This window comes from Aspergillus vadensis (assembly GCF_003184925.1).
Source record: "Aspergillus vadensis CBS 113365 unplaced genomic scaffold BO88scaffold_2, whole genome shotgun sequence".
In the NCBI taxonomy this organism is placed as follows: domain Eukaryota; kingdom Fungi; phylum Ascomycota; class Eurotiomycetes; order Eurotiales; family Aspergillaceae; genus Aspergillus; species Aspergillus vadensis.
This window is the reverse complement of record NW_020292040.1, coordinates 590,549-610,048: the sequence shown is the minus strand read 5'-3', so window position 1 is coordinate 610,048 and position 19,500 is coordinate 590,549. Positions and strand designations below refer to the sequence as shown.

Below are 19,500 nucleotides of genomic sequence, written 5' to 3'. Positions count from 1 at the left end.
GGCTCTGGGAGATGGAGTCTGGCCGCGTTGCCTGCCAACCTATTCTTAGGAACAAGGGTCGGTCATGGCTGCTCCTGTTTCGCATTTCGCTGACTTATGCTGACGGGGCCACGCCATTGCCCGTGGCGAAGCCCGCCCGTGTTTGTCTCGTTTGTTGTGTGGCCGCGTTGCCCCGGGTTTCTTCACGTGAGCGGTGTGTCTTGGGCTGGGCTAGTATTACATTTTATTTATTTTATAGTGATGCTATGTAGTAATACAAATTGTACACATATAGTATATTCACCGGCTACTCACAAAGGCTGCCCCTCGCAGGCTCTTCTCCCTCAGGAAGGTTCGACGTGTTCGACGTTGAGACATCTTCGAGCTGGGTGGGTTCACCAGCCGATACACGTCCCTGGGTGCACAACCCTGGAGCAGGAGGGGCTGTCCCCACGCACGGTCAATATCTTCCAAGACTCGCTCCACACTATATGGGTTTTCCCGTCGCAACATGCGACTCATGTGACGACTGGAGCGGCGAGGTCGTCCGTATAGAACAGCAAGTCGGTGCCGGCAGGCTCGTCTGATCCATCTCGTCCAAAGCTGCACACCGTTCTGTCCAAGCTCCCGAAGGAGAACAAGTCCGCGCACCCAAGGAACCAAGTTTCCACTCTCCGCGTGGAAAGGATTATAGTCGTCTCGTTTGGAGGAAACTCGCATCCGGAAACCCCAGTAGACGAGAGCGGCTTGCGTCTGTTTGCTGAAGATGGCCCCGAGAATGGTATTGCCGTGCTGGTCAGGTGAGATACTATGAGATGATTGCTGTACAGCCGATAGCGAGATAATCTGGAGAGGAGCGTGGTCTTGTTTGGGTTTAGAAGAGTAATGACGGGCCAGCCAGAGACAACATGTTCGAAGCTCATCCCAACAATTCATCATGCCAAATCGCTTGATCATCTCGACCCAAAGGTCAGGAGACACAGAAGCACCCACGGGAACGATGCGTCGTAAGACTCGGAAGAGGAAGGTTACTTCCACGACTTCGGAACGACGCTGACCCTTGATCGGACTGACACCGGGCCTGCGAGGCGTCAGAACCTTTTCAACCATGAAGTCAATGCTCTCTTTGGTGAGGCTTTGACTGCGCAGTGCCATTTCATCAACCAGCTTGGAGGCCAGAGTCCACTCGCCAGCTGCAAGATGTTTCCTAAAATGGATGTTGAACAAAGCAGGCCCTTCGTTGGATATTTCACTCAAGATTGCCAGGGTCATATGATAATGACGCCAATCCTGACTCATATAGTAAGACAAAAGTAGAGACTCCTGTATGCGCGCATCCTCAAGGACATCGGGATGCTCGTCGCTGTGGAGCAAGTCTGATAATAGTATGTCGCGGTTCTCCGTGGCAAGCTTGCGAAGAAGACGCACAAAGACAGAGTTCCCCAGCGAAATGCCTGCTCGTTCAAGCTTCCGGAGCTTGCTCAGTATATCTTGACTTCCCCGAGCCCTGAGCGCCATCTCCCGCAGGGATTGCGGTCCAAGAGCTGGCACGCCAAACATCTTCAAGCCAGAAAGGATTGTATCGAAATTAAGAGCCTCCGTTGCAAAAATTCGGGCGCCGAACTCGTCCTTTATTGGTCTCTCTTCATGTGCAACCTTTCCTTGAGCCTCCGCAGCGATATTGTCAGGATCATCGGTTTCATTTATCTTTTCAGGGAAGCGTTGGGAGGCATAGCTATGAAGCTCTTGGTAGAATGCCCATGGCCCGTACTGTTTGGCGCTCTCTAGTAATGGCTCGAATTCGTCGAAAGAGTGGGGATGGTCATTTTCTTGGATGAGGAGTTTGTGCATTGAAAGCGCATCGCCAAGACGGCCACAGCGTACCAGAGTAGACATGATGGGAGCATAGATCTGGTGGCCTGGAGTCATGCGGCAGATGCTGCGGAAGGCCCATAAGCTTGATGAGGCAGTCCGCCCCCCTGGCTTTATCGCTCCACTGACTCTGTTTTGCTGTCGAGAACGAGCGATCGGCCGGAAGACATGCAGGATATCATTCGGGTGTGTCAAATGAGGATGATGAAGGCGTTTGTGCCATTCAACAGCCTGCTGTGTCATGCCACGGTCAATAAAGCCACCAACGACAGCCTCATAAAAACCCTCCCAACGTTTCCCCGTAGTATTCCAAAGCGCCAGCGCATAATTAGCGATTTCATTTAGAATGACACCGTGCCGTATGCCAGCTTCCACGAAGCTTTGCCAAAAGAAATCAGCGACTTCTCCTTCAACGGGCAATTGCACACCGTCAACTCGGCTCGTCAAGCCCTCCCATATATCCAACGTGCCTTTATCACCATAATGTCGCTGCCGGTAACGCAGTAGCTCCTCCCAGAGTGCAAAATCGTTCCGATGCACCGGGTCGTCTACTAATCGAGTTCCAATGTCATCCGTATGTCCTATGTCCGATTCGAAATCCAATCTCTCCGGTTGTAACGCGAGGCTGCGAGGGTTTATGGCAAAGGAACTTTGAGCCGAGTCGCCGGAGCCTCCACCTTTAGCTGCGGCCTGTTTGTGTGGCGTATTAATTTCGTATATACGGAAGCTGAGTGCTCGTTTCGTTGATAGGGAAGAGGAATCGTTCGCAGGCGTTTGTTGCAACTCCGCAGCTGGCGCGCTTCTTGCTTGCTTGTGAGTCTTGGATAAGCATCGAACACATTTAGCTGTGCGCCGAACGTCCAATTGTTCAACCCCAATTGGCATCGATATCAGGGAGTCGAGAACCGAGAGAGCTGACGGCCTCTTCAGTAGTCGAAGAAGAGCCGGGCGCATGAGGTTTGAAGAAAGGAGAGCGAAAGGAAGGCGGCAGTAAGTCTGACCATCCTCATAAATCGCACTCTATCACAAAGTGTGTTAGTGGCACATGTGAACACAGGTAAATGGCGACTTTCTTCTGCTCTGCACACCTTTGATTCCGCGGACTACTTCTTTTCTGGGCAGGCCGGGCTTCCACTAGAACACGCTATACTCGCTACGGTTAGGAGCTTGCATATTCACGTGATAATTATTAAGCCTCGCATCCTAAAGGCGGAAGTGGGAGGGTAGTCACGTGATATTCAAGGACCGTTCGGGTCCACACTTCACGACATCGACTGATCATTGTTGCTGCTAGCCTCTCATCTGCCATTGTCCCTCCTACCACCTCCATAACCCCCATTGTCGTTTTTGCGCACCTCCAAAATGTTCCGCACCGCTCCTCGTCTGGCTGGGTATGTTCGCTGAATTCATTTCGTCAATTGTACCCCCGCATGGCTTCCTGAGCGCGGCCGGGCTGACGGCTTGTCGGTCGGGACTGTTTGCTGCTCAATTGCCTGAATATTCCGTGCAATTGGGACTCGGAAGCAAGACTCTATACTGAACAAAATTTGCTAACATATTTTGCTTTCCATAGGTTCGTGTTCCGTGAGAACCGTGTCCCTTACTACCAGCGCCTTTTCCAGCAGCACGACGGCAAGCGCCAGTGGTGGAAGGTCCGTTGATCCGCGAATAAATTCTAGCTCGCAAAAGAAACGAAGAAACCTAACACACGGGATCTCTACAGACTGAGCGCAGTGGTTACCTCATGTGGCCCTACCTCATCTCCGTCTACGGCATGGGCATCGGTAGGCTCTTCAAATACACCATGACACTGGATCACGGCTAATGTGTATCTTTCTTAGCTACCACCTACGCTATGGGTCGTATGGTCTTTGTAAGTTGCATCTCGAAATATCGTGTTTCAATGGGGGTCCGTGGATTGGCAGATTTACTAATGCTCATCACAGGGCCACAAGACCTGGTTCGGCAAGGCGTAAATGCGGTCCTCGCCAACTTTGACACAGTGTACCTCTATTTCTCTGATAGGCAGCTAGAAAGAAAGATAACTGAAGTTGTATATAACTTTCTCCAAAGCGTCAAAGCATTAATACCTGCCTCATGTTCTCTCGTATATCCCCGAGTACCCTGTGTCCCAGCCATAGTCCGCTTGTTTTAAGGGATTGAGAAGCATTGACCAATGATCCAAGGAGAGGCAAGATTGAGGGAGCCTGCAACTGTACACTTGGCTGCGTCTATAGATACATGTCGCGCCATATGAAGGTGCAGAGCCGGTAAATGCTTGTAGAATTACTACAATGGCACGATGCGACGCTGCTGAACTTCCTCGGTTCAGCTAGTATAGTACCCTGCTTCAGGGACACAAACATTGTATATCATTCGGCTGCACTGGCCGCTTCCCCTCGCAAGGTTGTCGAATCGGCTACCATCGCCCAGAATTATTGTATGTAGTTACCTGATCGAGGTGAAGCTTGCCCGTAGATTAGTCATCCATACTTTTCATGGCGCTTTGTCCAAATTGGGAAACAAGATACGGCCAAATAGTTGACAATCAGCGGAAGGCCATCCAACGTTTGGCTGATAGTTCAATATCACAGGCTCCAAAATGTTCAAGCCATAGTACATATCGCCTGTTCTGCGATTTGGATGTTAAGGCTTAGATAGCCTTACAATGAAGATAATAGTTCATGGTAACTGCCACCTGTCAATGAGAATACTCAAGAAGTGGGGATATTGTACCTCTTAGGAGCGTATAAGCGCTCCTGCGTACGGCAGCACAAGGCTTCCACTAGCAGGCGTAACTGACAAAAAACTCTCAGTATCCCATGATTTATATACATTGCACATTTACGCAAATATAAGGGTGTGGCATGGCGTCCACATCTGCTGAGCGGCCGGCTAAGCGAGTGCGGCAAGCTTGTGAACCATGCAGGTGAGACGGAACATTAGTCCGCTGTTGTGCTATATGACGCACTACTCACTGACACTCCACAGACGCAAGAAGGCAAAATGCCCTGGGGAGCAGCCAGTCTGCTCCTTGTGCGCCCGGTTAAACCAGCAATGCGCCTATGCTGGAGAACATAGGAGGTCTTCGACAACTGGGCTTGCCATCCCACGGGAGGCGGCTTCTGTGCCTCCCAGTTCAGAGAATAGGATCTCGGAGATCTTGGTAAGCCAATATATATGCCAGGGTTATCGCGGAGTTCTTCTAACCACCTACAGGAGGAACGACTGGGAAGCCTTGAGGCTAGAATGGGGCAAGTTCTCGATGCCCTGGGGTAATACATAGCTTCCCGCATGCGATATTATCCGTGTTCTAACCTATTCAATCTAGGCAGAACAGCCCCAGACAAGAGCCACGGGAAGCTGTTTCTCGCACTGCTGTAATGAGCAACGCTGTGGCATCCCTTCTAAGCCCAAATATCCCCTTCCCCACTTGGGAAAAGGTGCTCGCGATGGCAGAGCTTTATCTGATATATTGCCACTCGCAGCCCCTTCCACTCTTTCAGAAGGAAGGCTTCCTCGACAGCCTGAGGCGCCGTGACCCAGAGATAGTATATGCGATGTTGGCACTGAGCATTCGGTTCTCTCAGGACGAGAGTTCGCAGACTGGCGGGTTTACGTCACTTGTTAATGGCTATACGGAAGTAGCCAGGGGCTTGGTTATGAGGAGGGTATCGGAAGGGCCAATAGAGCTCTCAACTCTTCAGTGCCTATGTCTCTTGAGCTTGGTGGATTTTGCAAGTAATACGACCACTAACGTGTCAGAATGATAGCCTTGCTGACTTGATCACTTTTAGATGGAAACACGCACCGTTCAAGCATCCATTGCAGTTTGGCAATGAATTTGGCACAATGTGCCAACCTTGGCCTAGAGTCTGGCTTAATACAACCCCCAGCTGCACGTGAAGAGCGCAGGCGCTGCTTCTGGAGTATTTGTCTCTTGAAGCGTCTTCACGGAGTTGATTTCGACAATCTAGATTTTCCCGATGGCTGCTTTCCCCAGTTTCCAGAAAGTCCTAGCCGGCCGCCTCCAACGATTTCATCAAGCAATGGGGCGAATGAAACACGGTCATCAGGCATGCAGGATCAGGGTATTTTAGCATACGTGATCATGCTCAGTGAGATATTTGCAAAAACTGCAAAATATGTCAGACGCCATGGGAAGCCTAGCAACGTACCCCCGTGGTCTTCACAGTCAGAGTATTCCAGAATATTGACTGCTCTTATGGAACGGGAAACGCAGATGCCATACAGCCACAGGTTCAAGCCAGCGAACTTGAGTGAAAGAACACTTGAGGATTTACAAGAAAGGAGGGATTACTGGGGCCCATGGTTACTGAATCAGTTCCTATATCATACGATTCTGTGTCTTTTAAATCACCCGCTGTTGCTGTCTCTAAGCCTCAGAAATTTCCGGAGTACGATTCCCGAGATTTTCTTGCAGCACAGCTCGGACTTGATTTCATCGCACACGACATGGATAATTCATTTTATCGACTACTTCGAAGAAAGATCTTTCGTTGTCTCGGATCCTTTCTTGGGCTATAGTGCTGCTGTGGTAGCAACCATTGAATTGCAGCTTAGCTTCACGGAGAACACTACCATTCGCGAAGAGAAACGCAACAGGTTTTACAAATGTGTTAGTTTCGTACAGAATTTAGGACGCAGGTGGCCACATATGGCACGTTTGGTAAGAAAATGTCTTTCCATACTCACTTTTGTCTGCTGACTTTCAGAAAGGCGGACAGATTGCAGAGCTTGGAAGATGCTGTGTCAGCATCCTATGAACTTGAGTCTGGTGCTCAGAATAAGTACTTACTCATAGATCTCTCGCGCTTCTGGGAGATCCTCGAGTATTCTTCCAATAGTGATGCAGAGTCAGCCCGTCGCATGTTTGGGGACTCACTCTATTCTGAAGCTCCCACACCCGGAGCCGAAGTGTCGCAGACGTCCCCTTTACCGGAGCCTTTCCGTTTGCATACACAACAATCTCTACCACAGTCGCCAACATCTCAATTCAACATTCAGACCCCAATCATCACGGCCGACGCACAGTACCCTATGGGCGTTGGCTCGCCTACTTACGATGAATACTCAATATTAGCCACAAACTTCTTTTCGCAAGCCCAGGACTTTCTGCGAAGTGGTGACCCGAGGAATGGATTCGGAAACTTATGATCTCAACAGTACGAGTCTATCATAGAGTCCCTACATTGATTATTTGCTTTTGCACAGTGACTGTGGACCGTTTCTCAAAGGGATCTTCAAGCTCCCACGCTAAAAATAAAATATGTTGGTATCTATCTTTAAAATTATCCATCAAAGAGCGCACTATCAACATCGGTCTCAGTCCTGCATAAGCGATCTAGTGAACCCTCGTCACTGCTGTAGTGCACCCTTGAAGATATTCACAAATGTCCAAACCTCGCTGAAGCTGTTGTACAAAGGGACCGGAGCAACACGCACGACACCCGGCTCCCGCTTATCGCAGACTATTCCTGCTTCCTGCAACTTCTGCGCAACATTTTGCAACAGGCCAGGCTTGAGTAGCAGACTCAGTTGTGCGCCTCTCGCATCGGGGTCCGTGGGCGTGATAATGCTGAACGGCCTGGATTCCTCTTCAGTATCCTTGAGCAAAAGGAACTCGAGGTATGCTGTTAGCATCTTTGATTTCTTGCGAAGATCTGCCATTGATGTTTCATCAAACACCGATAGGGCGGCACAAAGACACGCAAGATCGATGGCCGAAGGATTCGATATCTGAAACCCTCCAGCGCCAGGAATCGGCTTGAACTCTGGATATCAATCGAATCAGCTTACTAGCCCACGGCGTTCTCTATAGCAAAGTGCACACATACTGTTATCCATCTTGAATCTGACCGATCGATCACCACCGTACCATCCGGTTAGACGGTGACGGAATTTGGGTGCATCCTCTCCAGCGCTGTAATCGACTTCTCCGTGTTGTTCATGCACGAAAAGGCCCCCCATTGCCCCAGGACCAGCGTTTCCGTACTTATACGTGCACCATGCTGCAAAATCAACGTTCCAATCATGCAGGTTTAGCTCAACATTAGCGAAGGCATGGGCCAGATCCCAGCCAACAACCATGTTGCGTGAATGAGCATATTTAGTAATTTTCTGAATGTCGAACAGTTGTCCAGTATAATATTGGATGCCAGGAAGGAGGATCATAGCAGCCTCATCAGCATGTTTGTCGATATATGAAAAAATCTTCTGCGTGGAAACCTCGTATTCGCCTTCGTCTGGGCCGATGAGCACCATAGACTCCTTAGGATCCAGGTTGTGCCAGGCAATATGAGATTCGATAGCATACTATATCAAAGTCAGCGCCGTGATAGCAGAAGGCAGCCTCTTTCGAACATACGTGATCACTTGGGAAAGCCTTCCAGTCCATCAAGATCTTGTGTTTGGTGTGTGTCGGCTTGTAGAAACTAGCCAGCAGAAGATGAAGGTTCGTTGTAAGTGTTCCCATCGCTGCGACTTCTTCTGGCTTTGCTCCCACAATCTTGCTCATTGATTCAGCTGCTTGCTCTGAGAGCAGCTGCCATTGCTTCAAGGGTGAGCCCTCAAGATCAGTGAAGTGGCCGCCAACTCCAATAGATGACCAAGTGTCCAACTGTGCTTCTAAGTACTTTGCTGTGGCTTTGGGTTGAATGCCAAGTGAGTTACCACAGAAGTAAATGCATGACTCGGGCGAAAGGCCTGTGACAATCAGTGACGAGATCTTCAGCTGTCAGGATAGGACTAACCAGGCTTTGCTAGCTTTTTGGAAGCAATGTTTGCTTTCGATGGGACGATGAACTTCTCCCGGAACGCAGCAAGGCTATCAGAAGAGTCTAGCGATGCTGCATATTCCTTCGTTGCTGCTTCGGCGGGGAATGCCAGGCCGACGCCATTCGACTTCGACATTGTGGATCTGGATGGTATTTGAACAAAATATCAAAGGATAACAAGAAGGAATGGATGAATGCCAGAAACCAGCCGCTGACAGTCACCTATTAACATTTATATATGGACTGGCGTGTGACAAGGCACTTCCGTTTGTCCCTCCCACCGGATCCGGATACCATTCCGCTTCCGCCTCACCATCCGTGTTGCCGGAAGAGCGATAACACAGCATCCACTTCAGAAACCCGGGTGGTTGCTAAGTTTCCGCTGACCTACTGCCTTTCTGCTCTAGAATGGTCGTTGTGGAACGGAGAATAACCCGTCTTTGCTCATTCAGATGCCCCTGCTTGGATCCCCGTGGATCCGGCTTTCTTCCGTCCCTCCTTGGGAATACGATATAAACACTTGAATCTACTCTTACCTGCATAATGAACTATTCCACTAAGTCTTGTATATCAAGCCATATACTGAATTGCACATCTTAACATGCTTTACACACCAGAGATTTCGCTTATTGAGTACGGTGTCTCCCTCCAGAACGGGTTCCTCCCGGAAGTTCCTCCCTTACGGAGATTGGAAGACCCTTACTATTCTCCGTGGGAGGACCTCGCTCAAAAGTTGCCTGAGCTCATACAGTCAGGCACCATCAGGAGGTCTGTGGACGACCTTGGTATACTCTCTACGAAGAAGTTGCGGGAAGAACCTGAGTGGCGGAGAGCATATGTTGTGCTTGCTTACCTTACACACGCCTACATCTGGGGTGGTGACAAGCCGAAAGATGTATTACTCCCCTTCCTTCAATACTAACTTTCTTGCCTATTACGACATTTTTCGTGCCTTCACTAACACGAACTATACAGGTGCTACCCCCCTGCATCTCACGCCCATTCATCGAAGTATCGAATCACTTAGAGCTACCACCATGTGCCACTTATGCTGCCCTCAATCTTTGGAACTTTTCAGTACCAGCCGCTGATACAGACGTTACGGATCCGGACAACCTATCCGTGGTGACCTCGTTTACTGGCACCAAAGACGAAGAATGGTTTTTCGTTCTCTCTGTCGCTATCGAGGCCAAGGGAGCGCAGCTCATCGAGATAATGCTGGACGCTATGCATGGAGCCAATGTCGATGATAACCAGCGTGTTGTTTCTCGTCTCGAGCAACTGAACTATGGTCTGAAGGAACTTGGTGACCTCTTGGAACGCATGTATGAAAATTGTGCGCCACCCATCTTTTACCATCAACTACGCCCATACTTGGCCGGCAGTAAGAACATGGCATCGGCTGGGTTACCAAATGGTGTATTCTACGATATTGGAGAAGGCCGAGGCGAGTGGCACCAATACAGTGGTGGTAGCAATGCCCAGAGTTCGTTGATCCAAGCCTTCGACATTTTCTTGGGCGTGGAGCATTCAGCCACCGGAGAGACCAAGCCTCACGGCAAGATCAATCCTCAAGCCATGACTGGTTTTATGCAGGTAAGAGTTGATCTCTAAGGAAGCATCCAGACCAAGCAATTTCGATACTGACTGGATGTTTCCAGAACATGCGAAACTACATGCCAGGCCCTCACCGACGCTTCTTGGAAATGATGCTCCGCACGTCCAATGTGAGAACCTATGTATTGAGCCACAAGCCAGGATCTGCTTTGAGGGATGCATACAATATGGCGGTTATGTCACTTGGGGGATTCCGCGATAAGCATGTGCGGATGGTGACTCGATACATTATCATGGCTGCCAGGACTCCGCCGCCAAACCAAGTATCTTCGAGAACAAACCTGGCCACGACAACGTCGACAATAGTGGACAATTCTCATGAGAAACTCAACGCCGGTGTCAGAGGAACGGGCGGGACAGATCTGATACCGTTTCTTAAACAGACCAGGGACACAACGAAGGCTACAGCCAGCTACACCGACTAAAACCGCAGCGATGCAACTGAACTTTTTGGCGATGCGACTTTTGATACCATATGAGCAAATCGTTTCATGAATTTCATTACCCCTTGCAACTACCGAATCATGATTGATTACTAGAGGATTTTCTTGTTGCACAATTACTTCATAGGACATGTTGAAGACAGGCACCTGCGGGGACGGGAGCGGAGGCGGATACGGATGACGGGAAAGCTGGACTTTCGATGATATCCGAGGGGATCCGCAGCAACTGAGTCTTATCGCTTGTCATCTATCTGCCTCCACTTACATCATGATAGAAGCACACTTGAATCATTTCTTCCGTATTTATCGGGACACGTGGTGGTTGGAGACCCGTTAATGTAGTGATAAGTGGCAGAACAATCGTTTATATTCATCAATGCATCTCCTCTATTACGGATATTGGCCATGCAGCCATTGTTCCCACCTTATCGGCAAGCAGGAGTACCGTTACACAGAAGCAAGCAGAGCTGTAAGAAGGGGCCAACCAGGCCAAGCGATCTTCCAGCTCTCCTTGACACTGATACCCACTGGTCTCCTTCGAGAATGGCGCTAGAACATCCCCTGTGATCGTCCACAAGAGGACACTGTTATATCAGTAACTCCCATATGTAGCACATAAACTACGTAACGAGCTTCTCACATCCCAACACAACGAGTGAGCATGTCAAGTATGTTCGACATCCGCAAAATACCGCCAATTGCAAGTCCCCGAAGAACGAAGTTATCGTTCCCTGTGCTAAGTGAAAAAGACAAATCAACACCGATTCGGCGACCAACAAAGCCCTACCGTAGCATATCGAAACCATGATACACCTCTCAAATCAAGCACCAACCAGCCCGCTCCCAATATATCAGATGAACGAGACATCTGACCAAGGACCTCCCCTTTAATCTCCTGCTAGTAACCCAACTAGGAACCTATGCGGTCATTGTTCTCGTGACCGTCCTTCTCTCCCATAGCACCAACTTTTCCTTTCCCACGGGAAACCCCTTGCCCTCCCATATCATAGAACACAGCCAGCCAACCTATCAGCCCATCCAATCAACATCTAACAACAAAATTCAACCGGGCAAAATCCCCGACCTGTAATCTGGGTATCCAAGTCTCACATTCCGAGCAGGCAGGTCTCAACCAAGACAAAATCAAGGGGTGGTGCCGCGAAAAAGGGTATCGGCGATTGAAGCTTATCCGTTCGGCGACCGGCTTATCACACCATCAACGCCATTATGGCGATGCACACCGCAATTCTCGGCCAGTGAGATATGTTGTTGCAGATCTGAAGAATTCAAGTACTCCTGAGTGCCCGGGAAGGTGGTTTGGGGCGGTGATACGTATGTCTGGTGGTCATGGCGTTCAGTGGGCTTGTGGTTGCTTTTTATAGATCATATTGTTAGTAGTTGCTGTTCAGTTGTTTTGGTGCAGTGGCGGATAAGATAAGGAGATGGATATAGTATTACTACCGAATTTGGATAGGAACCCGGGGACCTTGAAAAGCCTTCAGGTCGGCGAGGTAGGTGATCGGGGATCGGGATTGAGATGGCAATTGTATAGAGTCATAGTATTAGTGTCTCGCCCGAGAAGAGGATTGAATATATGTAAGAGGTTTCTACGTATAAAAAGAGAAAACATTCTAGAAAAGAAGCGACATGCGCATCAGTTCATATGTATGAAGTCAAAAAATCTACATGAACGAAGTATATACATCACTATCGCAATATCTACACAACGAACAGACGAAGAGGCACCAGCAACATTACACGATGGAACCAATCATCCATCCCATATTCGAGAAACAAACCTCAACATGGCAATACATCGTAGCCTGTCCCGAGACACACGAAGCCGTTATCATCGACCCAGTCCTCGACTTCGATCCATCCCAACTCACCGTGACTACAACCTCAGCCGACGAACTTCTTGATCTTGCGGCCTCAAAGGGCTATCACATCACTCGAATCCTCGAGACACACGCTCACGCCGATCATCTCACCGCAGCCCACTACATCCAGACCAAGCTCCATCATCAACAGCGCTCCTCACTCTCCGCCTCATCATCAACAGAATCAAGCCCCAAAGTCCCCATCTGCACCGGCCACCGCATCCGCCAAGTCCAAGCCACATTCGCACAACGATACAACATCCCGCCCAACGACCTCTCCACCGCATTCGACCACCTCTTCCAAGATGACGAGACCTTCCAAATCGGACGCATCACCGCCCGAGTCCTCCATCTGCCCGGCCACACGCCCGATCACAGTGGATACATGATAGGCAGCAATGTATTCACGGGGGACTCGATCTTCAATCCAGATGTGGGCAGTGCGCGGTGTGATTTCCCGCATGGAGATGCCCGCGCCTTGTATCAGACGATGCGGAAGCTGTTGGCGCTACCGGAGCATGTTAAGCTGTATACGGGGCATGATTATCCACCTGCGGTTGAGGGGGATTCTACGACTAATCGGGCGCCTAAGGCTTTTGTGACGGTCAAGGATCAGAAAGAGGGGAATAAGCATGTGAAGGAGGGGACTGGGGAAGAGGAGTTCGTGAAATGGAGACAGGAGAGGGATGCTGCGTTGGGTGAACCTCGTCTCTTGCATCCTTCGTTGCAGGTTAATGTTCGGGGTGGGAGATTGCCTTGGGGTGATACGGGGAATCGGCGGAGGGCTTTTCTTTGGATGCCTGTGAATGTTCCCGAGGTTATGGGGAGTGGTAGTAGTAGGAGAGGTGTATCTACGATGTCTATGTCGTCGGCTAGGCTCGGGGGTAGTAGCTCGCGGGCTGTTCTGAGGTCTGTTGATAGGTTGAGGACGGTTATGCGCAGGTTTGTATAGTATAAATGAGTTGTGTATAGTATGATAGGATTAATTAGATTAAATTGGGCATTCTTTGTGACAGAAGGATCAAAACCTCCACGTAATGATATGCGCGGTCAAGTGGCCTAGAACTTGGTTATCGTCGTCATGAGCCTTTTCAGGAGATCCTGAGCTGGACAATTGTCTGTCGCACGCGGTGTGTAGATCGGATTCCGGGGGTTGTTCAAGGGGTTACTGAATGTCTGCTCTGTGGTTGATGGGAGCTTTTCATTGGTTGATGGTTATTCGCGGCGCTTTCATTGGATGATTCGCAATCGCCGATAGGTGTCTCCCCGGTCGCCGATTGAACTTGTCGGCCATCCAAAGGCTGTGTGTGTTGAACAAAGTACGGAGCTGGGACTTTATCTAAAGCTACCAATATCACAGCTCCATTAGGTTATAAAGGAACAAGGGAAAGACCATGTTCCACTTCTAATAGGTACCAGACTTTCAATATTCGACTTATCCATCTTGGTGACAACAATGGCTACTACAATGCTTGCATCTTTCCCTGGCACTGCTGCCAGCTACACTACCTCTCATCTGAACAAGGACTCGGCTCCGTTATTGGTCGAAGAGGACAACTATACGTTTGAGCAGCTTGTACAAGACCTGAGAAGCTACCTGGGTAGCTCTCGAGGCATTGATGGAGAAAATGTTGACCACAACGTTCTGATTGCCTTCATGTCTAAATACGCTTCCAACCCTAAAGACTGGTCACGATTCGCCCGCAACGACGTGAGCAAGAACTATACTCGCAACTTGGTGGAGGATATCAATGGCCGTGCCAACCTGGTCAGTCCTAACTCTGTAGAACGTTATGGTCCTTGACCACTAACACTCCAACAGCTGGTTCTGGTTTGGAACCCTCAGAAAGGCTCGCCAATCCATGATCACGCAGATGCGCACTGCATCATGAAGATTCTCGGGGGAGAACTGAATGAAGTGATATACGACACGCCAGATCCCGAACGAGGTCATGATGCGCCTTTGACGGTCAAGCAAGAGACAACGTACAAGACCGACGAAGTTGCGTATATCTGTGACCAGATCGGACTGCATAGGGTCATGAATCCACAGAAGGATCAAGTTGCTGTTTCTTTGCACTGTGAGTTGGCCTCGATCTTGCGGAAAGTTATTGGTGTCTGACGCATCTGCAGTGTATACGCCGCCTAATGCTGCGGACTTCGGCTACAACATCTATGATCGCGACACTGGACGGAGCAGCCATGTCTATCAGGCATCTTAGGGGGTGAGAGGAGGCCTTGGACAAGGACAGACGAGTGCAGGACACTCGCTATGATTTACGACTAGCGTTGATTAACCTGTATGCATTTGGACTGGGATTTGGCGGACCTGGCATATGATATTCCAGGGACTGTTTCTGTTGGCATCTATGTATTACAGCGACCTGGATCACTTCGAGGCGAATAAGCCATGCATAGTAATACCCAGTTCAATGTCTTTTTCAAATAGACTGCCAGCCTTCGAGGTAAATGATGCAGATTGGATAGTAATGGTCTTGTTCCCATAGAAGGTATTTTGAATTTGCATTTCAGATGCGCTCACCTAAGAATAAAGTATACTTCTAAGTGATAAAGTAAATTTGATGGACTTCGTGTAAAGAAATCAAGTGGCGACATTTACTTGCTTCTTTATACCTATAGTGTATGGAAATAGCTTAGTCATGTGAGCTTATGAGTCTGCATTTGCCCGAGTAGGCATGGACCATAAAGTGTGCATTTCCATGACTGTATCTGCTTCGACGCCAGCTGGATTCTTCTTGTCTCATCACCCCCGGAACAAGGGTCTGTTTGTCTTCATAATATGCTACTACTAATTATTTTCTTTGGTTTCATGTCAGGATGAACGAGAGCTTCCAACCAGATTACTGAACATGACTCGTCCGTCACCGCTGGCCTGTACGGAATGTCGCAAGCAGCATCTGAAATGCGACGCCCAAACCCCCACCTGCTCTCGCTGCTTACAGAACCGACTAAAGTGTAATTATCTTCCTTCTAGACGTGGAGGGAGACGGAAAACCCGTGAAGCACTTCGGCAGCATCACGATGCATCTTCCGCGGACCTGCTCTTGTCACCTCACCCTACCGATATGAGTGGGCGTGATGCTTCTTCGACTGTTTCTGGTCAGCAGAACCAGCGCATCACCCCAGTCGTGGAAGGCCAAGTTCAAGACGCTGCAGATTCGGATGCTCGGCTAGTCCGCCTGTATTATGAAAACTTTCACTCAGCGCATCCAATCCTGGTTCCCGCGCCCTTGTATGAAGAACGCAAGTACCCAGCGTACCTGCATGAAGTCGTCACACTCATAGGTGGCCATTTCTTATCTACTGGCTCCCTTCCTGATATGGCCAGTGTGCAACTGAGCGCTGATGGAGAAAGGACGCCATGCAAGGTTCAGGCACTTTTGCTTTATTCGATACTTTCATGCGCTCGCGGCGAGTGCTCGCAAGCTCACACATCCTTTTCCCAAGCTGTCGACATTGCGTTAGAACTAGGAATGTACCGGCAAGAGTTTGCGTCCACGTCTTCTAATGCCGTGGAAGCTGAGAGCCTGCGCCGGACTTGGTGGGAGCTTTTCATCGTCGATGTTTACATGGCAGCCTTGCAGAAGAGAGTGGTCTTGCGATGCAGCGGTGTTCCTTACGACGTTGCTTTGCCTTGTGAGGAGTCCGTATATGCCAATTACACTAATATACCCTCACCTCCGACTCTTGCTGGATTCAATAAACGCATCTTCGCTGATGAAGAAACAAGCTACTCATCTTTCAGCTACCGCATCGAAGCGGTATGCATCCTGGCACGGGTATTAGTCCTGAATAGCCTGCCAGAAACACATAGGGATCATTTACAAGCTGTGGAGAATGCGCTTGTCAGTTGGACAAATCACCTTCCACCAAACAAAGTCGATATCGTGGATACGTACGGCAGCGTCGATGAAATACTTTTCCAGGCGCACACTACTATCCACTTTGCTGCAATGCTCCTGCATCTTCCAAGAAGCAGTCTGCGGCCCGTCTGTCCAGAAACAGAGTGCCCAATTTGCCCAGTGATTCCATCTCGGCTTTCGCCATCCTTCACCCGACATGTTCATGATATCAAAGCTACAGAGGCATCCAAGCAACTCTCCAATCTTCTCTCAGTCCGGCCCAGCGTGCAGAGATACAGTCCATTTGTCGTGTTCAGCTTAGTGCTCTGTGGAATGGTCCAGCTTGCCACAAGTCGTATCCATTCCTCAGAATGCTCGGATCATCACTGTAACCGAATCATCTTGGTTCTAGGTTGTCTGAAGACACTGAAACAGAAGTGGCCTATCGCAAATCGAGCTCACTATTTCCTCCGGAGCGTTGCAGCAGAAACATTTACGGCCTGGATCGAGTCTCGATATCCACAAACCAGCAACGCGGTGCCTCTAGCCTCAAGGAATGGGCCCAACTATCCACCTGAAAATAATGCTTGGCTCTCTGTCGTTAGCAGCAATGACACATCCAGGCCTGTGGAGACTGATGCACAAGGCATATTCTCGCCGGGGCTGCTATCCGCATACATTGACCCAACCTGCAGCGAGCCGCTGCTTCTAGGTCCAATGCCCGATCTTGACTTCACATGACCTTTGCGACCGCTAATGCTACCATGATGATCCACCGGAGGCTCATTCACGCAGTTGGGAGGATTTTAGAAAACCTACGAACTTCGCCGGAGGAGTCCTATTGCCTTATTTGGTGCACTGCTATGGACCGCGCTACTACCACTTCAGTTGTCGCTGCGATGCACATTCAGCAGACTTTGCAGCACTAAAATCCATCCCGCCTGGCACTGCTCATGTCTAATTCTACGGACTCGAGCTTGTCCTCAAATACACCTTTTAAGCCTTCATTACGTTCTCCTCGGAGTTGACGGTGTGATGACGTCCCTAAAGCTACGTCTGCCTCAGCCAGTAGGCTCACTACAGTCCAAAAAACAGATTATGGCTTTCTCATAAGCCGATTCATCGCATCATCACCTCCTTATGGACCTTGTCGAGTGCGGCTCAGGAAAAAGCGGGTTGATTGTTGTTTTCGTTTCTCGTATTGGCCTGAACAGCAATGTTTGCTGGATTCACCAAAAGACGAATAACTATTATATGAGAGGAGGGATGATTAGTTTGCATATGGGAGTGCATAGTGCTCTACATTGTCGTCATACGGGGTGGCTCCCAGATGAGCCAAGGACCAGACCGTGTGGACAGTCGTGGCTCATAAGCAGTGAAAGTACATACTGGAGGATATGGGCCCTAATCAAGCAGGTGAAGATATCGAAGATAAGCAAGCCAATGTTCGCCTTGACTTTGTATGTGTGCTCCTAGTGGTAACTATGTATGCGTCAAATGTATCATGACAGGAGTGAACCGGAAATGTTCACTGCAGGCTTCCGAGTCGTATAGATCTATGTCCCTGCAATTCCACCAGCAAGGGAATAAATCTGGAAGTAGCAATACAGCGAGGGCTCAGCATACCAGGATGATGAGCCCGTTGAGGTCCCCGTAGGCGACTGATGTTGTGCCTTATCCCACCCTAGAAAGGGAGTACTTCGGGGAACCCGGTTTATCAATGCCAGCACGAAGATCCCATATCTCGCTGGACAATAACGACGCCAGCCGGGCAACCGAAGCGTATCAACACGAGAGTAGAGCACGTCTTAAGATGTGTAATCAAAACATCCACATCCCAATACTCTCAACACTTAACGCTTCTTCGTAGTAGCCGGAACGCCCTCACTCGCACGCAACTCCGCCAACTTCTTCTCCCGCTCAATCAACCGTTCCCTTTCCTCTTTGATCATCCGTTCAACCGTCTTATTCGCCTCCCCCAACCGATCCATCTCACTACTCTCCGTCGTCCGACTATACGGATTCTCCGCGGACGAGTTCGCCGGAATCTCAGCCGTCCTCACCCCCTTCTGCTGCTGCTGGGCCTGCTTGGTATTCTTTCCACCCTTTCCCTTCTGCGGTTGCCCTGTCGCCCCCGCGCCACCCGTCAAGAGCTCATAAAACTGCTCCACGGGCTCATTGAACACCACCTCCTCGTAGTTCTGGCTGACCACCAGCTCGCGGCGCTCTTTCTTCGCTTCTGCGTCTGGCCCGTACGGATGCAACTTCAAGCTATGCCATAGGGTCTGCGGCTTCTCGGTTGACTCCGGAACAAAGTATAGCTTGATCTGGATCTCGAATTCACCCCATCCGGTCTCGGTCACTTCGAAGGGGGCCTGTTCGATCGTTCGCACGTTCTGGGCGTAAGTCTCGTGGAGCTTGAATTGTACTTTCTTTAGCCAGTAGGAGATGTCTTCGCCGTTGACGCCTTTCACGAATACGCGCCACTGGTGCGTGTGGTCTGCTGGGACGTGGGGAGGTTTCTTGGCTGGGTCGAAGGGTTGGGCTTCACTGCCAAAGACTGTCATGACTTGTTAGGATGGGTTTGACTTGAGAACTGGAAGATTAGTGGCAAGCAGAGGCATACCGAAGGGCCGGAAGACAGAGACGCCCTGTATAGTTGTGATAGGTTAGTCGGTCGGCTTGGTCTTGTATAAATCTGGGAGGGATGGACTCACTCTGACGCGCTTGGTTCCTGTCGCTGATGGCATGCTGCAAGTCTGACGATATAATCTGTTTCAGATAAGCAGGTCGTATGCAGATACCGGGTGCGAAGAAAATGTATCGATGGTTAACAGGGGATTGAGTAGTTCTAGTGTCGCTCTTGTCGCGATCCAGGCCGCGGAATCTCTGCAGTCGCACGTGACGGATGCGGGTGATACGATAAGGAATCCGGCGGAAGCTGAGCTGCGGCGGGCGGTCGTTGCTTCCTCCGGGTTCGAGCTCCGGCGTTTTGGATTTCATGAAAATGATTCGTTGACTTCAGTATTTTGATCCTCACAAAAATCCA

At 49.7% G+C, this 19,500-nt stretch overlaps 9 protein-coding genes across 9 annotated transcripts; 6 read left to right on the top strand and 3 right to left on the bottom strand.

Moving 5' to 3' along the window:
• Nucleotides 1-209: 209 nt before the first annotated feature.
• Nucleotides 210-2,938, bottom strand: BO88DRAFT_440665 (uncharacterized protein). The gene has a single exon (XM_025709817.1). The coding sequence runs from the start codon at nucleotides 2,803-2,805 to the stop codon at nucleotides 280-282; it is 2,526 nt and encodes an 841-aa protein (XP_025567188.1). The 5' UTR covers nucleotides 2,806-2,938; the 3' UTR covers nucleotides 210-279.
• A 275-nt stretch (nucleotides 2,939-3,213) lies between these two features.
• Nucleotides 3,214-3,827, top strand: BO88DRAFT_331170 (cytochrome c oxidase subunit 7; the record flags this gene model as incomplete). The annotated part of the gene is made up of 5 exons (XM_025702662.1): nucleotides 3,214-3,242; nucleotides 3,425-3,503; nucleotides 3,575-3,635; nucleotides 3,693-3,724; nucleotides 3,798-3,827. 5 exons carry the CDS (start codon nucleotides 3,214-3,216, stop codon nucleotides 3,825-3,827), a joined length of 231 nt encoding a protein of 76 aa, XP_025567187.1.
• A 789-nt stretch (nucleotides 3,828-4,616) lies between these two features.
• On the top strand, nucleotides 4,617-7,313 carry BO88DRAFT_93950 (putative C6 transcription factor). Its single transcript, XM_025713278.1, has 6 exons — nucleotides 4,617-4,780; nucleotides 4,843-5,017; nucleotides 5,071-5,126; nucleotides 5,183-5,592; nucleotides 5,649-6,541; nucleotides 6,592-7,313. The coding sequence occupies exons 1-6, from the start codon at nucleotides 4,719-4,721 to the stop codon at nucleotides 7,027-7,029; spliced, it is 2,034 nt and encodes a 677-aa protein (XP_025567186.1). The 5' UTR covers nucleotides 4,617-4,718; the 3' UTR covers nucleotides 7,030-7,313.
• On the bottom strand, nucleotides 6,857-8,849 carry BO88DRAFT_356859 (kynureninase). Its single transcript, XM_025703744.1, has 4 exons — nucleotides 8,625-8,849; nucleotides 8,240-8,577; nucleotides 7,710-8,187; nucleotides 6,857-7,646 (listed from the first exon to the last, which is right to left on the bottom strand). The coding sequence occupies exons 1-4, from the start codon at nucleotides 8,782-8,784 to the stop codon at nucleotides 7,231-7,233; spliced, it is 1,392 nt and encodes a 463-aa protein (XP_025567185.1). The 5' UTR covers nucleotides 8,785-8,849; the 3' UTR covers nucleotides 6,857-7,230.
• Nucleotides 8,850-9,029: 180 nt separating this feature from the next.
• BO88DRAFT_356857 (indoleamine 2,3-dioxygenase) lies at nucleotides 9,030-11,063 on the top strand. Its single transcript, XM_025703743.1, has 3 exons — nucleotides 9,030-9,543; nucleotides 9,624-10,244; nucleotides 10,310-11,063. The coding sequence occupies exons 1-3, from the start codon at nucleotides 9,250-9,252 to the stop codon at nucleotides 10,688-10,690; spliced, it is 1,296 nt and encodes a 431-aa protein (XP_025567184.1). The 5' UTR covers nucleotides 9,030-9,249; the 3' UTR covers nucleotides 10,691-11,063.
• Nucleotides 11,064-12,469: 1,406 nt separating this feature from the next.
• Nucleotides 12,470-13,540, top strand: BO88DRAFT_330437 (MBL fold metallo-hydrolase; the record flags this gene model as incomplete). Its single annotated transcript, XM_025702633.1, has 1 exon — nucleotides 12,470-13,540. One exon carries the CDS (start codon nucleotides 12,470-12,472, stop codon nucleotides 13,538-13,540), a length of 1,071 nt encoding a protein of 356 aa, XP_025567183.1.
• A 685-nt stretch (nucleotides 13,541-14,225) lies between these two features.
• Nucleotides 14,226-15,130, top strand: BO88DRAFT_401010 (putative cysteine dioxygenase). The gene is made up of 3 exons (XM_025705732.1): nucleotides 14,226-14,356; nucleotides 14,411-14,669; nucleotides 14,722-15,130. Exons 1-3 carry the CDS (start codon nucleotides 14,246-14,248, stop codon nucleotides 14,808-14,810), a joined length of 459 nt encoding a protein of 152 aa, XP_025567182.1. The 5' UTR covers nucleotides 14,226-14,245; the 3' UTR covers nucleotides 14,811-15,130.
• Nucleotides 15,131-15,306: 176 nt separating this feature from the next.
• Nucleotides 15,307-17,392, top strand: BO88DRAFT_93784 (Zn(II)2Cys6 transcription factor). The gene has a single exon (XM_025713277.1). The coding sequence runs from the start codon at nucleotides 15,459-15,461 to the stop codon at nucleotides 17,190-17,192; it is 1,734 nt and encodes a 577-aa protein (XP_025567181.1). The 5' UTR covers nucleotides 15,307-15,458; the 3' UTR covers nucleotides 17,193-17,392.
• A 912-nt stretch (nucleotides 17,393-18,304) lies between these two features.
• On the bottom strand, nucleotides 18,305-19,283 carry yaf9 (YEATS domain-containing protein YAF9; the record flags this gene model as incomplete). Its single annotated transcript, XM_025704501.1, has 3 exons — nucleotides 19,169-19,283; nucleotides 19,078-19,102; nucleotides 18,305-19,011 (listed from the first exon to the last, which is right to left on the bottom strand). The coding sequence occupies exons 1-3, from the start codon at nucleotides 19,199-19,201 to the stop codon at nucleotides 18,305-18,307; spliced, it is 765 nt and encodes a 254-aa protein (XP_025567180.1). The 5' UTR covers nucleotides 19,202-19,283.
• Between the last annotated feature and the right edge of the window lie 217 nt (nucleotides 19,284-19,500).

Coding starts and splice junctions, on each gene's coding strand:
- BO88DRAFT_93784 (XM_025713277.1), top strand. CDS start 15,459: ATGACTCGTCCGTCACCGCTGGCCTGTACGGAATGTCGCAAGCAGCAT.
- BO88DRAFT_93950 (XM_025713278.1), top strand. CDS start 4,719: ATGGCGTCCACATCTGCTGAGCGGCCGGCTAAGCGAGTGCGGCAAGCT. Junction 4,781..4,842: donor CAAGCTTGTGAACCATGCAG/GTGAGACGGAAC, acceptor GACACTCCACAG/ACGCAAGAAGGCAAAATGCC. Junction 5,018..5,070: donor ATAGGATCTCGGAGATCTTG/GTAAGCCAATAT, acceptor AACCACCTACAG/GAGGAACGACTGGGAAGCCT.
- BO88DRAFT_356857 (XM_025703743.1), top strand. CDS start 9,250: ATGCTTTACACACCAGAGATTTCGCTTATTGAGTACGGTGTCTCCCTC. Junction 9,544..9,623: donor GTGGTGACAAGCCGAAAGAT/GTATTACTCCCC, acceptor CGAACTATACAG/GTGCTACCCCCCTGCATCTC. Junction 10,245..10,309: donor CCATGACTGGTTTTATGCAG/GTAAGAGTTGAT, acceptor GGATGTTTCCAG/AACATGCGAAACTACATGCC.
- BO88DRAFT_356859 (XM_025703744.1), bottom strand. CDS start 8,784: ATGTCGAAGTCGAATGGCGTCGGCCTGGCATTCCCCGCCGAAGCAGCA. Junction 8,578..8,624: donor CAAAAAGCTAGCAAAGCCTG/GTTAGTCCTATC, acceptor TGATTGTCACAG/GCCTTTCGCCCGAGTCATGC. Junction 7,647..7,709: donor CAGATTCAAGATGGATAACA/GTATGTGTGCAC, acceptor ATTGATATCCAG/AGTTCAAGCCGATTCCTGGC.
- BO88DRAFT_440665 (XM_025709817.1), bottom strand. CDS start 2,805: ATGCGCCCGGCTCTTCTTCGACTACTGAAGAGGCCGTCAGCTCTCTCG.
- BO88DRAFT_401010 (XM_025705732.1), top strand. CDS start 14,246: ATGTCTAAATACGCTTCCAACCCTAAAGACTGGTCACGATTCGCCCGC. Junction 14,357..14,410: donor TCAATGGCCGTGCCAACCTG/GTCAGTCCTAAC, acceptor ACACTCCAACAG/CTGGTTCTGGTTTGGAACCC. Junction 14,670..14,721: donor AGTTGCTGTTTCTTTGCACT/GTGAGTTGGCCT, acceptor ACGCATCTGCAG/TGTATACGCCGCCTAATGCT.